The 13,547-nt window shown below is 52.6% G+C and overlaps 1 protein-coding gene and 1 pseudogene across 1 annotated transcript in view; one reads left to right on the top strand and one right to left on the bottom strand.

Annotated features, from left to right (window-relative positions):
• Positions 1-3,709: 3,709 nt before the first annotated feature.
• On the bottom strand, positions 3,710-5,029 carry LOC138998079 (F-box only protein 31 pseudogene; annotated as a pseudogene).
• Positions 5,030-7,346: 2,317 nt separating this feature from the next.
• CLMP (CXADR like membrane protein) overlaps positions 7,347-13,547 on the top strand; it is a 103,470-nt gene continuing 97,269 nt past the window's right edge. The window contains exon 1 of the mRNA XM_070400070.1: positions 7,347-7,598. Within this exon, the coding sequence (XP_070256171.1) occupies positions 7,574-7,598 (25 nt within the window). The 5' untranslated portion in view covers positions 7,347-7,573. The remainder of the gene's footprint in view (positions 7,599-13,547) is intronic.

Genomic DNA, 13,547 nt, shown 5'->3' with positions numbered 1-13,547 from the left:
AGGAAAAGGAAATGAGACAGAAGTTGGCTCCTTTGACTGCAGGGAATGGAATCCTATGAACTCAAGGATTTTCGTTGGAACAAATATTTATTGAGTCTCCTATGTGTTAAACACTGTGGGAGGCGCGCTCATGACAGTCTCATTTCTTCTCCATAACAAGATAGGAAAGAGGAAGGCAGGCTCACTGAAGTGACCTATTCAAAGCCATCAAGAGCCCCAACTGCCTGCCTCGGAGCCCAGCCTCCTCCTGAATGCCCCCATGGCACGAGTCTCCGACCGAGACAACTGGGCAGAGCTGGAAACTGGAGCTCAACGGGCGTGAAAGCATGGCCATGGCTCTCCGGTGCCCGCTGAGAGGAGACTAAGCACAGCTCTCCCTCCTCCCCCTTCCTCACCCCGCTCCCCTCCCACTCGCTCACAGGACCTCCCCACCCAGGCCTGCTTGACATCCCTTACCCCAGGTGCAGGGCCTGCATTCACAGCTTCTGCATTTTCCCTTTTGGAGCATTTCTTTCTCACTCCACATTGCGACCATTTGTTGTCCGTCTTCCTTAACTCATCGTAAGCTCCTGGAGGGCAAGGACCACTTTGTTATGCTCACTATTGAGTTCCCAGGGCTTGGTGCATACCAGGTGCTTCACAAAGACTCACCATAAATTGAAAAGAAAGTCAAAGGTGGATGGATGGATGGATGAATTGATAGATGAATAATGGCTTATCCTCCCCTCGAAGTCACCATGTCTCAGATTAAATTTATCTTTCCTTCTTGACAAGTTAACTTACCTGGCTGCCCGGTTTGTTAGTAGTACCTTCATTAGAAGAGAGTGAGGCCCTAGCCGATTTGGCTCACTGGATAGAGCGTCGACCTGCAGACTGAAGGGTTTCGGGTTCGATTTCAGTCAAGGGCATGTACCTTGGTTGCAGGCTTGATCCCTGGCTCGAGTCAGGGCACATGAGGGAGACAACCAATAGATGTGTCTCTCTCATATCAATGTTTCTCTGTGTGTGTGTCTCCCCCTCCCTTCCACTCTCTCTAAAAATCAATGGAAAAATGTTCTCGGGTGAGAATTAACAACAACAATAAAAAGAGAGTGAGGTATAAGGGCTTTCCATCTTCTGACTTTAAATCCTGCCTCTGTCATTTACTAGCCCTGGGATGACAGCCATTTGCTTCATCTCGCCACTCCTCAGTCTCCTCGCTGTGATGTGGGATTGGAGGCTTGTGGGCAGTCTGGTAACCCCAGGCCTGTCTGGGAGGCCGATAAACAGCTGCTGCTCATCTTAGCTTATGTAACATGTTAGGTAGCTTATAGTTGTCCGTGGTGCCTCTTTTGTCATCTACTTCCTCTCCCACAATGACCATCTGATATTTAACCTGTCCAATCTTTCTCCCAAGTATCACCTGTATTTGCTTCACCAGCCTCATCTCATCTCCCCACTTAATGAAACAGATTCTAACCGGTTTCTCTGCTTCAGATTTTTCTTCCAATCTTCTATGCACAACATGCTCTGAGGAGGCTCTAGAATTCCTCCAGCGAAGAGGCTCAGGGTGGCATCTTGGGCTCCCCATGGAGTGGGGAGGATGGGGACTAGTCTTGAAGCTGCGTATGCATGTCACTAAATGTCAGCTGTCCACATGAAAGCCGGGGGAAGGGAGCTTGGCGGATAGAAAGGGTATAAAGTTCTCCATCCTTGGCTAACCCCTGGGGTCACCGCTGGGCAAAAGCTGCCAATTTCTTAAAATATAGTTCCCATCAAGGTCCATTTTGCTAATTTTTTTTCAATGAGTTTGGAAAAGCTCCAGGAACCTTTGCCTGGCATGTAGGACTCTTCACAGTTTCGCTTCAGGCTAACTGTTCCAGGCCATTTTGCTCCAAGTCCAGTTTTTCATTTCATGTATGTCACGCCCTCTGAATACACCAGCTCACATCTTGGTCCAAGAGTGGCTCCTCAGGTTCTTTTATCTGATGAAAGTCCTCCCTGAAGGCCTGGCTCAAAAGTTGTTCTCCCCGGCGATCCTCACCCACCCAGCCTGCGGGGCGCCGTCCCTTCCTGGAATACCCAGTGCCTCTTCTTGTCAGGATCGTTTATCCTGCAATTACATAACTTTCGAGTATTGTTGTTGAAAGTTTTCACGTATTGATGTTGTCTCTCCCACTGGCCCGAGATGTCCATTTACGGTAAGGACGGCCACATCCTCTTTGAGTCCCCTGGCACACAGCCTGAGCCTGTGGGACACAGGGGAGGTAGGCAGTGGGTTTTCTGAGTTACAGCGCGACCCCAGAGGCACTCTGCTCTTCTGACCCACAGATGCACAACAACAGACCACAGGCTTCGGAAGTAGGGAGTTATCTAGCTCTAGGGGCCAAGGATTCTCCCCAAGGAGTAGGTGTCATTTATCTACTGGCTGTAGGCTTTGGACCCAGGAAACCCAGTGTCTGTGACCCAGTCTCAGCCTGCGCACACCATTCCCTGTGCTGCTGACTAAGAACTTGGAGCTGACCACATGGTGATAGACCCTCTGTCTTCAAGTGCACACCACCCTGAGGCAATCACAGTGTTACCGGGTTCATGAGGAGGCCACCAACAGTGGGGGTTAGAAGTGTGGTTTTAAAACTTTTGCAAAAATATATCTTTTAGAGATAAAGAAAATAAGGAATCTGGTAAAGAATATCCAATAATTCTTTTTTTTAAAGAAAGATATTTTAAAATTGATTTTTAGAGAGAGAAAAAGGGAGAGGGCGGGGAGAGAGAGAAACACTGATGTGAGATAGTAACATCGATTGGCTGTCTCCTGCACAGACCCAACTGGGAATCAAGCCCACAACTCCGGCATGTGCCCTGACCAGGAATCACACCCCCAGGCACATGGGATGACACCCAACCAACTGAGCCACACGGGCCAGGGCTCCAGGAATTCTTTGTACTATTTTTATAACTTTTCTGTAAATCTGAAAGTATATCAGAATATTAAATAAAAATTTAAATCAGAAATAACAGAAGCCACCTTCTCTATATAGTGTCCCTCCCACCTTCCTCAGCCTTTAAGAAGAATTAACATTTTAACACATTCCTATACAAATTACATGTGTGAATATTTCTCCTATTAAACAGGAAGTGTAACTTGGAAAATGGAAGTACTCAAAGTCAAAGAGCACTTTGAAATATTTTATAACATAAAATAATATTTTAGGGTGCTAATATTGCAATGGTTTTTTTTTTCTTTGAAATGAGGCTCACTTTATTCATTTAGAGAAAACATCTGCAAGTCAACAATAGCTTGTCAATCTCTCTTAAGTAAAAATGGTGTTTCAGTAAAAAAAAAAACAGTCCCACTTGTAACTCAATCAATGAATTAATTGCAGGAGTGCTTTTCCTCTTTTTTTGTGACTAATCACTATGCTTTAATTATGTTCAATTTGTAACAATGAAATTGGGGGTCACCACAACATGAGGAACTGTAGTAAAGGGTCGCAGCATTAGGAAGGTTGAGACCACTGGTCTAAGGTTTATTTCTACCTCCGTTTATGGCTTCTACCCAGCCTGGCCCTGGTCCGGGCTTGGGCAGGAGACAACCAACTGATGTGTTTCTCTCACATCGATATTTCTGTCTTTCCCTCTCTCTCCCACTTTTTCTAAACATCAATGGAAAAATATCCTCAAGTGAGGATTAAAAAAACAAACAAAGGTGGGTAACCTAGTCAGAAGGTCAAATCTGCAAGCTGCTCCTCCCAGGGGGCCCGGAATGAATGTCCTTGAGCATCTCCAGGAAGGCCTGCGGGGATGGTGCCTCCACATTTTGGAAGGTGTTCTGGACTCTGCCGAACAGGACGAAGTATTTCAGCTCCAGCCAGATGAACCCGAAGTGGTTCTCATTGAACAGGACGAAGACTCCAGGGAAGCGCCTGGGGTAGGCTAAGACAGGTGAGGTAACAGTGTCCACGCCATAGAAACACATCCTGCAGGTTTGGGGGTAGGTGTAGTCTCCTGTGTGCGTGCCCACAGGCAGAACAAACGGGACAGGCTGCTCCTCCGAAGCTGCAGCCCCGGACTCCCCGACGCTGGGCTGGGCAGGGCTCTGCCAGCCATGGCCCTCACTTTCCTCAATCCGGTCTTCTTGCTGCTGCTGCTCCTGGATCACCTGTTCGTCAATCTCTTGGATCACGCGGGAGAGCTTGTTCAAGTTGCAGAAGAACTTGCCATCTGGCAGCTGGATGCGGCGCATGAGGTGGATCTCTAACATCCCATTGGAGTATCCCGTTATCTTCGTGACCCTGGCATACTTCCCATGGAAACTGAGCATGGCAATCTTTAGGCTGAAGGGATTGTAGTTGCCTTGGAAGAGGCCTGGCCTGATGAGGTCCTCCGGGTGGCTCGACGGGAGGTAGAGGCGGCGGTAGGCCAGGCAGTCATACTGATATCTGTCCTCCCGCCCCAGCCTCAGCACCAGGGCCAGTTCTTCCCTAAGTCTTGCTGTTAAATCCTTTTGGTGGTCTGTCTTGTTGCACTGGAGGGTGAGCCTGTCCTTCTGAATCTGCACATGGCGGCTGTGGGGCCTGATATGGAGGCCTTCCAGGCACTCCACCGTGGCTGATTCCCTCTCCGTCAGGCGAATTCTGAACGAGGGCTTGAACTGCAGTGGGCCGTCCACATGGGTGTTAAGGGAGGGCCCGTACGTCCAACCAGTAATGCATAAGCCGTCCACCACGACATTCAGCAGTGTTCTATAGTGCTCAGTATCTAGCTGCCACAATCCCAAAATGTGTCTGTATGGGTGGAGCAGCTTCGCATAGACTTCTCGATAAGACATACCACCGATCATCTCTGGTTTCTGCAAGTTTTCACGAACACCATACTCCTCCTGGCAGCGCCATCTCCAGATGCTGTCGGTGTGCAGGATGTGGTGGAATTTGGTGCAGGCCTGTGCCAGGCTGGGCAGGTCGGTGCCCGGGAGCGAGGTGAAGATCTCCACCAGCATCTCCACAGGCAGGTCCTGCAGGGAGCAGTGTGGGGGTGGCATGGGGCTCATGATTCCTCCACCCCCGCACAGCACTGTGCTGCCGCGTCCGCCTCCACGTGCTTTTCTGCTGGGCCCTGTTGGGGTCCAACCCCAGCAGGTCCAGGGGTTCCCAAAGGTGTGGACGGAGTCAGCGAAGAAAGAATGACACGGAGACAGCGTTCAGTTGATCAGCAGCCTAGCCAGGTTCTCTAGCCAGGATCTCCAGCCAGGTTCTGTGTTTTACTGTCTTGTTACATCTGTATTTATACCAGTTAATTTTAACCCTATCAATTTCTATTCCAAAGGTTAGGGTGTTTCTTATCTCCATTCCAGGGAGTAAAGATTATGTAGCTTAAGCGTGATTGTTCGTAGTTAAAGTGATTAACTACCCGCCTGGCACTTAGTTAAGGGGTTTTATTCCCTCCCTAACTTCAGGGAAAAATCCTCCTCTGGGGAAACAACCTTTCTTGGGGAGGTAGTCCTGTTTAAAACACATATCGTTAAGAGGGGGAGCAAACAAGTGCCATATACGCCAGGTCCCTTGAAACATAAGCTGTGCAGATGTTTCTTCCCTGCAGCAACTGTGTCAAGCAGCAAGGGTGGACCCGGTTTCCGACAGGGCCTGGGGCCAGTTTGCCATCAGCCACTGCTGTCTCAGCTGGGCTCTGGCACTGCTACTGAAATCCCCGTGAAGAGCCCATGACGCAGAGACCAGCACACTCCTCCATGCCTCGACCTGTAACAGCCACCACAGCTTCGTAATGGGGGCTTTAATACTGTATGATCTGGGCAAGATATTTAACCTCTCTAGGTTACAGTTTCCTCATCTTTAAAAATTGAATACAAATGCCCATCCCTTAGCATTGTCATAGGTATTAAATAAAAAGTTAAATATTAAGCAATTAATCTAATTCCTGCTTCACAGTCGGTGCCATGACATACTGGTTCCAATGTTTAAGAAATGTTGAAACCAAGTGCTCTGCACTCTGTGTCCTGGACACCTGAAGGCCGCCTGGAGCAGAGCAGCTGCATAAGGAATAGTTATTGAGGAAGCCGGCAGGGAGGCCTGAATCAGTGTTACAAACAGCCTTCTCGGTGACTTCGTGACTTCGAAAGAGCCCCTTGCTGTCTCCAGGCCTCTGCTTTCTTCATCTGTGAAATGGGTTGGTTTTCATGACAACCAGAGGACTAATTAGAGAGGACAATACAGATGCTGGGGTCTAAGACCCTTGGAGAAAGGACTGGGTCAAGGGCAGATGTGAGACCCAGCAGCCTGCTGAGGAGTTCATCTCTCACAGCAGCAGCTTCCCAGAGCTTGGGTGCTGGTGCGGTGGGGGGCGAGCGGTCTCTCAGGCCTCTGTGTGGGCGAAGGAGAAGCCACTGTCCAGGGACATCCAGAGGCTGGGGTCAGAGAGCCCCGACAGTGTGCATGGCTCGAGGGGGAGCTGCGGGCAGCAGAGACCTGATCGAGGTCACTGCCCCACTGCTCGTCCATCCCCTCCCGCTGGTGCTCAAGGATGGACCCAGGACCTCCCACCGCCACCCCTTCCTGGGCGACCCCTGAAGCCCGCAGCACGCCCTGGCGCGGGGCAGGCATGCCCTCTGCCTCCTGCTGTCTCTGGAGGCGGTGGTCGTGCTGGCCGGGCTCTGGCATGCGGTTTGCTCCAGGGCTTCCGAGAACAGAGCCAGGACCTGGTCAGCCAGCTCAGAGCCACGCGGATCTGCGTAGATCCTGACCGCAGACCCCAGGAGCCAACGCGAAGGGCAAGGCCTCCGGCGAAGGTGGCCGTGGGGACAGAGTGAGGAGGGGACAGCCGCGCTGCTGGCTGCCCGCTGCCCCCGGGCTCAGGTCTGCGTGGTCGGTCTGTGGGTCTGCAGTTTCCTGCTGATCAAGCCAGGTGGGGCCGGGAGAGGGGAGAGAAGAGGGGGCGAGGGGGCGGGCGAGAGGGGAGGCGAGGAGGATTTTAGTAATAGAGAGGGGAGGGGAGGGAGGGGGCGGGGAGAGAAGCGATTTGGGAGAGAAGTGGAAGGGGAGTCTGTGAGCGAGAAAGAGATGCCAGACGGACGCGGGGCGGCCCCAGTGAGAACACAGAGCCGCCTGCAGGGCCTCGGCCCGGGCGCTTAGCCGAGGGTCCCCGACTTTCTCCACCGGAGCCAGCCCTACCGCGCCCCGCAGCCCAGCGCCTGCAGCCGAGGTGGGGCCCCGGAGGCCCGCTCCCCGCCGCGCACCCCGGGGCGGGAGGCGGGGGCGGGGGAGGGAGGGGCTGCCGGGAGGAGGCGGCCATGTGGTTGCAGCTCGCTCTATTTTTTTCCCTCTTTCTTCACTCCTTCTTTACAAACAGGGAGAAGTGTTCCAGGAGCGGCAGCGCCTTTCCGCCTCGCTCTCCCCCCGCCCGCCCTGGTCCCGGCTCCCGTCTGGGCGCCGGCCGGTGGGGCGCGCAAAGCCCCCTGCGAGCGGGCGCGGGGCGCGGGCCTCCCGCGGCGGCACATGCCGGAGGCGCCCCGCCGGCCCCCCCAGGCGCCCCGCCCGGCTCGCCCACCGCCCCGGAGCCGCGCGCTCCGCTCCGCACCGGGATGGCCCCGCTCCTGCTCTGGCTGGGTGAGTGCCCGGGGCCGGGGCGCGGGGCGGGGGCCGGGCGGGAGACCGAGGACCCGCGAACCTCCGCGTCCGGGAGGGACCCGGGCGCTGGACGGTTGCCCCGGAGGCAGCCCGACTCCTCTCCCGGCCTCCGGCGGCGGGAGCACATCTGGCCGGGGCGGACTCGGGGCCGGAGGGTCCTGGTCCAGCTCTGCGCGCACCGTTGGCGGCGGAGGGTCTTCGCTTTGGAGAGTGTCCGTCTCCGGGGGGTCTGGGCCGCGGGGGCCAGGGGGAGGGAGGGTTTCTTCGGGAATCTGTGCCAGGTTCCCGAGGGCTGGGGGAGGGTTATGTTTCAAACAGGCGCCTCCAGGGCCCAGATTGGAAACAGATGTGTTGCAGGGTCAGCGGGAGGGAAGGGGAAGCGACGGGCGAGGAGAGGAGGAGCGGGGAGGGCAGGCACCGGGGGAGCCCAGAGGCCAGGGCCGAGGGGAGAGGACGGACGGGACTGGAGGGACAGAGAAAGCGGAGGAAGGGACACGACGCAGAAGAGCAGGACCGAGGGAGCGGGAGCCAAGAGAGTGGGGAGCAGACTGAGGGCAGGGATGGGAGAGAAGAACGGAGAGGACGGCTCTGGGCGACGGAAGTGCCGCCCGCGCCCCTGTCACCCCGCACGAGTCCTGAGGCCGCGGAGGCCCCGACGGGTCCCGGCCCGAGCGGGCGGCTGCAGGGTGCGGGGCAGCACCTCCAGGCTGTGCGCGCGGGAGGCCGGAGCTGACCAGGAGCCTGTGAATGTCTGAGATGCCAGGGCCTGAGCGGGCAGGAAAAGGAAAAAACTCACTTATGCGGGAGCGAAGTGCGGTCTCACCTGGAGACAGGACCACACCTCAGCCAGGATTCAGAAAGGGGGGAGCCAGCCCCTGTGGTAGAGTGAGCACCTGGCCGCCAGAGAACTAGCCCTGGTCTGGGGGGTCCTGGTCCAGCTAGGCGGGGTGACCTCAGACAGTCTATTCACTACCTGGGGCTTTGGGTTCCTTAGCTCCGAACAGGACCCAGATGGGTCCGAAGCCCCTCCCGAGCCCCACGGCCACACAGCCTGAAACGCCCCGGCTCTGACAGGCCTGATGTCTGGGAACCTCAAACGAGGGTGGAGAGGCACTAAAGTCACCCTGAACTAGCTGCCTAGAAAGCTCCCGCCCCTGTTTTTAAAACCTTACAAACCAAGAGGCTGTCTGTCTGGGCCAGGTGAGGGGTAAGGAGTGGACTGGCCGGACAGTTGCTCAAGTGGGGCAGGTGAGGAGCCACGTGCTCTGAGCTTTCAGGTGCCGCCAGGTGTTGCAGTCCTGCTCCTGAGCACAGCTGGCATCTCTAGATAGCGCCTCTGCCACCTTCACGGGCCTCTGCCCCTAAGCTTCCAGGAGACTCGAACGTCAGAGCTGCCTTCTTAAAAACAGCGGCAATTCCTTAAGCACTTGTTATACTGAGCGCTTTATATGTACTATCTTGTTAACGCACTTATTTTTATGCCAACTCTGTTGGCCACCCACTTTATTCCCATTTTACAGATGAAGAAAGCAAGGTGGAAAGAGGTCAGATAACTTGCTTAAGGCCATAAGCTCATAATTAGCAGAGATGGGATTTGACTGTAGGTTGTCTGCCTCCAGGGATTGCTCACAAAATCGCCTTCCGTCACCGCAGAAGGCTCTTGGTGATGCTCTCTGTGGTGACGTCCAGAGGAGTCCCGTGCATGGACCGGGAGCTGTCAGTGTGCTCCTCCCTGCGGGAGGGGCCTGGGACGGGAAGTGGCACCTTCGGGCACAAAGTGCAAGGTGGCTCTGGCCCATAGTCACTGACATCGGCTGGCCTTGATGATGGTTCGCCTCTTAGTTCATGAAAGAGAAACTGACCAACACATGAATCAAAAGATGCCACTGATTCACTGCCCTTCCTTATTGGGTGCCTATTGTGTGTAATCACGCCTCTGGTTGGTACTCTGTCTTTATAATAGAAGCTGCCCCTCATGATTTCTTCCTCGGTTGTTTTTACAAACTAAAAGCCACGTAGAAGGGAAAAGATGGACTGCTGGCTTGGAATCCTGCCCAAGCAGAAGCTCAGCATTCACGCCTGCTGTGAAGCTTTTCCACATCTATGCTTGTGGCACACAGACTCAGACTCATGACATCCAAGCCCTAAGTTGATGAAACTGTTCAAGTAAGAAGTCACAGGGGAGATGAGCTAAAGGTCAGGACAAGGGACAAGGCAGGAGACCTGAGATGAGGTCGGTAAACAGACAGGCATCTGAGGGGAGCAACACTGAAGGAACCCCTCTGCCGCTGACATCCCCCATGGGCCGGAGCCCTTGGGGAGCACTCCTGTGGGCTGGATGACCCTTATTTGCAGAGTGGCTTCAGGCCATGGTATTCCTGAGCACCCTTAGCCAAGCCAGGAAGAAAACCCTCAGAGTTGCCTGAATCTAAAATTATCTACTAATCCCTTGAAGGAGCAGTTCCGAGGCTGCTTCTGGCCACTGCGGGGTGGTTTCTGGCCGCTCTTTTCTAGAGAATGCACAGTCTTGAGAGGGAGTCGGGAGGGCAAAGAGTCACTGTCCGAACAAGGATCAATCTGCCAATGAATCAAATCAAATGCCCCACCTCTCTGAATGAATAGAACACACTACCATGAGCTCTATGGAGAAGAGGGAAGGGAGACTTCATGGGCTCCCCAAACTCTAACCCCTCCGACGATGACGCTCCCACCCCGCTGCTCCACCCCGGAGCTCAGGTCCTCAGCATTCCACCTGAGCTTTCCTCCTGGACTTCTGTAATAGCTGCCACGTTGCTCTCCTGCCAGGACTCTCTTCTCTACCCTGCACACTGCGACCGGGCAACCTTGTAGAACAGCTGGTATGAAGCAAAGAATTTGGATTAGGAATCTGGCTGGCTTTCTTGGTTCTTGTTCTGACTCTTTTGTCTATCAAATGAGGGTGAAGGGAACTTGAGTTCAGAATTTCTATAACTCTATGATTTCACTCCACACTTCTATAAACCTTTATTAGTCTCCATTGCCTATAATACTGAGTACAAACACTTCATTCTCATATTGAAGATTTTATAAAATACTAGGGGCCCAGTGCATGAATTCATGCACCTTGAAAGGAACTGTGGGCCAAGAGGCCGCGGTGGGCTCAGGGGCAGGTCTTGGCCCATCCTCCACACCCATGCTCGGCCTCTCCCACCACGGCTCCCAGTCCCCTGTCTGCCTGCAGCCCCACTCCTGCCACCACCACTCCCATGCACTGCCAGTGCTGACCCTGCATCCGCTGATGGCGTGGAGTGATTGGGGCAGGCGCCAGCAGCAGGTGTGAGCGGGACCGGCACCATCAGTGGGTGCAAGCGATGGCTGCTGCCCCAATCGCCCCTTAGGATCAGGAGGTGGTGGAGAAGCCCTCAGGGGCAATCAGGGCCAGCAGCTGCCACTCGCACCCACTAATGGTGTTAAGCGATTGGGACTGGCACTGGGCACCGGTAGAGGGTGCAAGTGGGGCCGGCGCTGGCAGGAGGTACAAGCGCTGGGCAGGACCATGATGTGCAGGAGCAAATAATTTTTAGTAACCACCAGAAGCTCACCCCAATGATGGTGACTGGTGCCCCACCTTGGTCTGGTGCCCCCGCTCACCTGCTCCACCATCCCACTGTGGCTGACGCCCGCCATGTTCTGCACTCTGCCTCCTGCTGCCAACATCTGCCATGTTCCTCGTGCACACCCTGGTGATCAGCATATGTCCTAGCGACCAGTTGTTTGGTTGTTCTGCTGTTTGATCTATTTGCATATTAGGGTTTTATATATACAGACTAGAGGCCCAGTGTATGACATTCATGCCCTGGGAGGGGTGTCCCTCAGCCCAGCCTGTGCCCTTTTGCAGTCTGGGACCCCTCGGGGGATGTCTGCCTGCCAGCTTAGGCCCAATCCCTAGGGGTATCAGGCCTAAGCCAGCAGTCAGACATCCCTCTCGCAGTCCAGGGCTCTTGAAGTCTGGGACCTCTCACTCTTTACTGCCCACCAAGCTCACGGCTTCTGGCTGAGCAGTGCTTCCCCTGTGGAAATGCACTGACCACGGGGGAGCTCCTGCATTGAGCGTCTGCCTCCTGGTGGTCAGTGTGTGTCATAGGGACCGGTCGTTTTGACATTCGGTCAATTTGCATATTAGGGTTTTATTTCATAGGATCATTCCTCTCCTCCCTGTCCCCAGACAACTCTCCAGAGAACCTTAATTTCTTCTTGTGCCCTAACCATGTCGCATGCTTCTTTCAGTTCTATGTTTGTGTTTATGGTCATCCCTTTGCCAAAAGTGCCCTGTTACTCTCCACCCCTACAGATCAAAATGTTTACCCTCCAAGTCTCACCTCAAATACCACCTCCTCCAAATGCCCATCCATGATTTCACCAACAGAATATATTCCTTCCTCTCTTGGAATCCCAGTAGCCTTTCTCTTCTGCTACCTTTGCAGCATATTGATGTGAATGCGTATCTAATACCCCAGTTAGACTGTCGGCTCCGTGTCTCATTCTCCCGTGCTCCACTTTCCACACCTTACATAAACTAAATGCTTGTGAACTATTTGTTGAAATAATTGGATTTTTGGAACATTTTAAAGGTGAAAGATTTGAAGAATTATTAATCTGTGGGATGATACAATTGTGAGGAGCCCAGTTTTAATTCAGCTTGTTTTGTGCTTTCTTGTCCATTAATGCAAAAATAGGATCAGGACTATATTTTTTAAAATTATAAATAAAACAGCCATAGCTGGTTTGGCTCAGTAGCAGGGGTGGGCAAACTTTTTGACTCAAGGGCCACAATGTGTTCTTAAACTGGACCGGAGGGCCGGAACAAAAGCATGGATGGAGTGTTTGTGTGAACTAATATAAATTCAAAGTAAACATCATTACATAAATGGGTACGGTCTTTTTTTTTTTAGTTTTATTCATTTCAAACGGGCCGGATCCGACCCACAGGCCGTAGTTTGCCCACGGCTGGGATAGTGTCAGCCTGTGGATTGAAGGGTCCCAGGTTTAAATCTGGTCAAGGGCACAGGTCCGTATTGTGGCTCAGTCGCCAGTGGGGGGTGTGCAGGAGGCAGCTGATCAATGATTCTTTCTCATCATTGATGTTTCTATCCTTCTCCCTCTATCTTCCTCTCTGAAATCAATAAAAATTTATTTTTTAAAAAAGTTCTTCTGTGCCCTAGGTCACAAAAATTTAAAATATAATTATACATAGAACATTACATGGATGGGGACCAGATACCATATTTGTCATACAAACTTAGTTTGTTATACTGGGTATGTTACTACCAGATTAACAATAGACATTTTCATTGAAACTTCTGCCAAGATGGGACGGAGCTTTCTCCCTGAAAATGAGTTTAAGGAAGGCTTGAATGCATAGTCCTGTAGTTTAATGACAGGTCTCAGTAGGATTCTATGTCCTTGCCTCATCTTCCCACATTAATGATGATGGTCATAATAATGATAGATTCCCAGTAGGCACATATCTTGTCTCATCTTATTTTTGTCTTGTGCTCAGCTGAGCAGTGTGCATAAATGAGTATATTTCATGAGTGCACCTAGTGATGATGACCTAGACAGACATTTTTAAAAAGCAAAGTCAAAGATTGTCAGAAATGGGGAAAGCTAAGGGACTATGTAAGTCGATGGTTCAGAGAGATTCGGCTAGAGTTAAACAGCTAGCTTAGTAAGAGGGCCAGACTAAACCCCTAACTCCACCGCATACCCAATCAAACATTCTTGAAATAGAAAACCTCTCTGTCCTTTTCGGCTCAGGGAGATTACAGTTGCTCTTCAGAAGCTTCATTAAATGAGCCAAACGCTGAATAATTGGCACTGGCTTTTATGTTGAGAAATTGCCTGAAAAATAGGGCAGATGTCGTAACATCTCAGTTTGGCCATCATAGC

The sequence above is a fragment of the Myotis yumanensis genome, unplaced genomic scaffold (assembly GCF_028538775.1).
Source record: "Myotis yumanensis isolate MYYU_CA2020_CCGP unplaced genomic scaffold, mMyoYum1.0.hap1 SCAF_19, whole genome shotgun sequence".
NCBI lineage: Eukaryota > Metazoa > Chordata > Mammalia > Chiroptera > Vespertilionidae > Myotis > Myotis yumanensis.
Note: the sequence above shows the minus strand (reverse complement) of the source record. Positions and strands in the feature narration are given on the sequence as shown.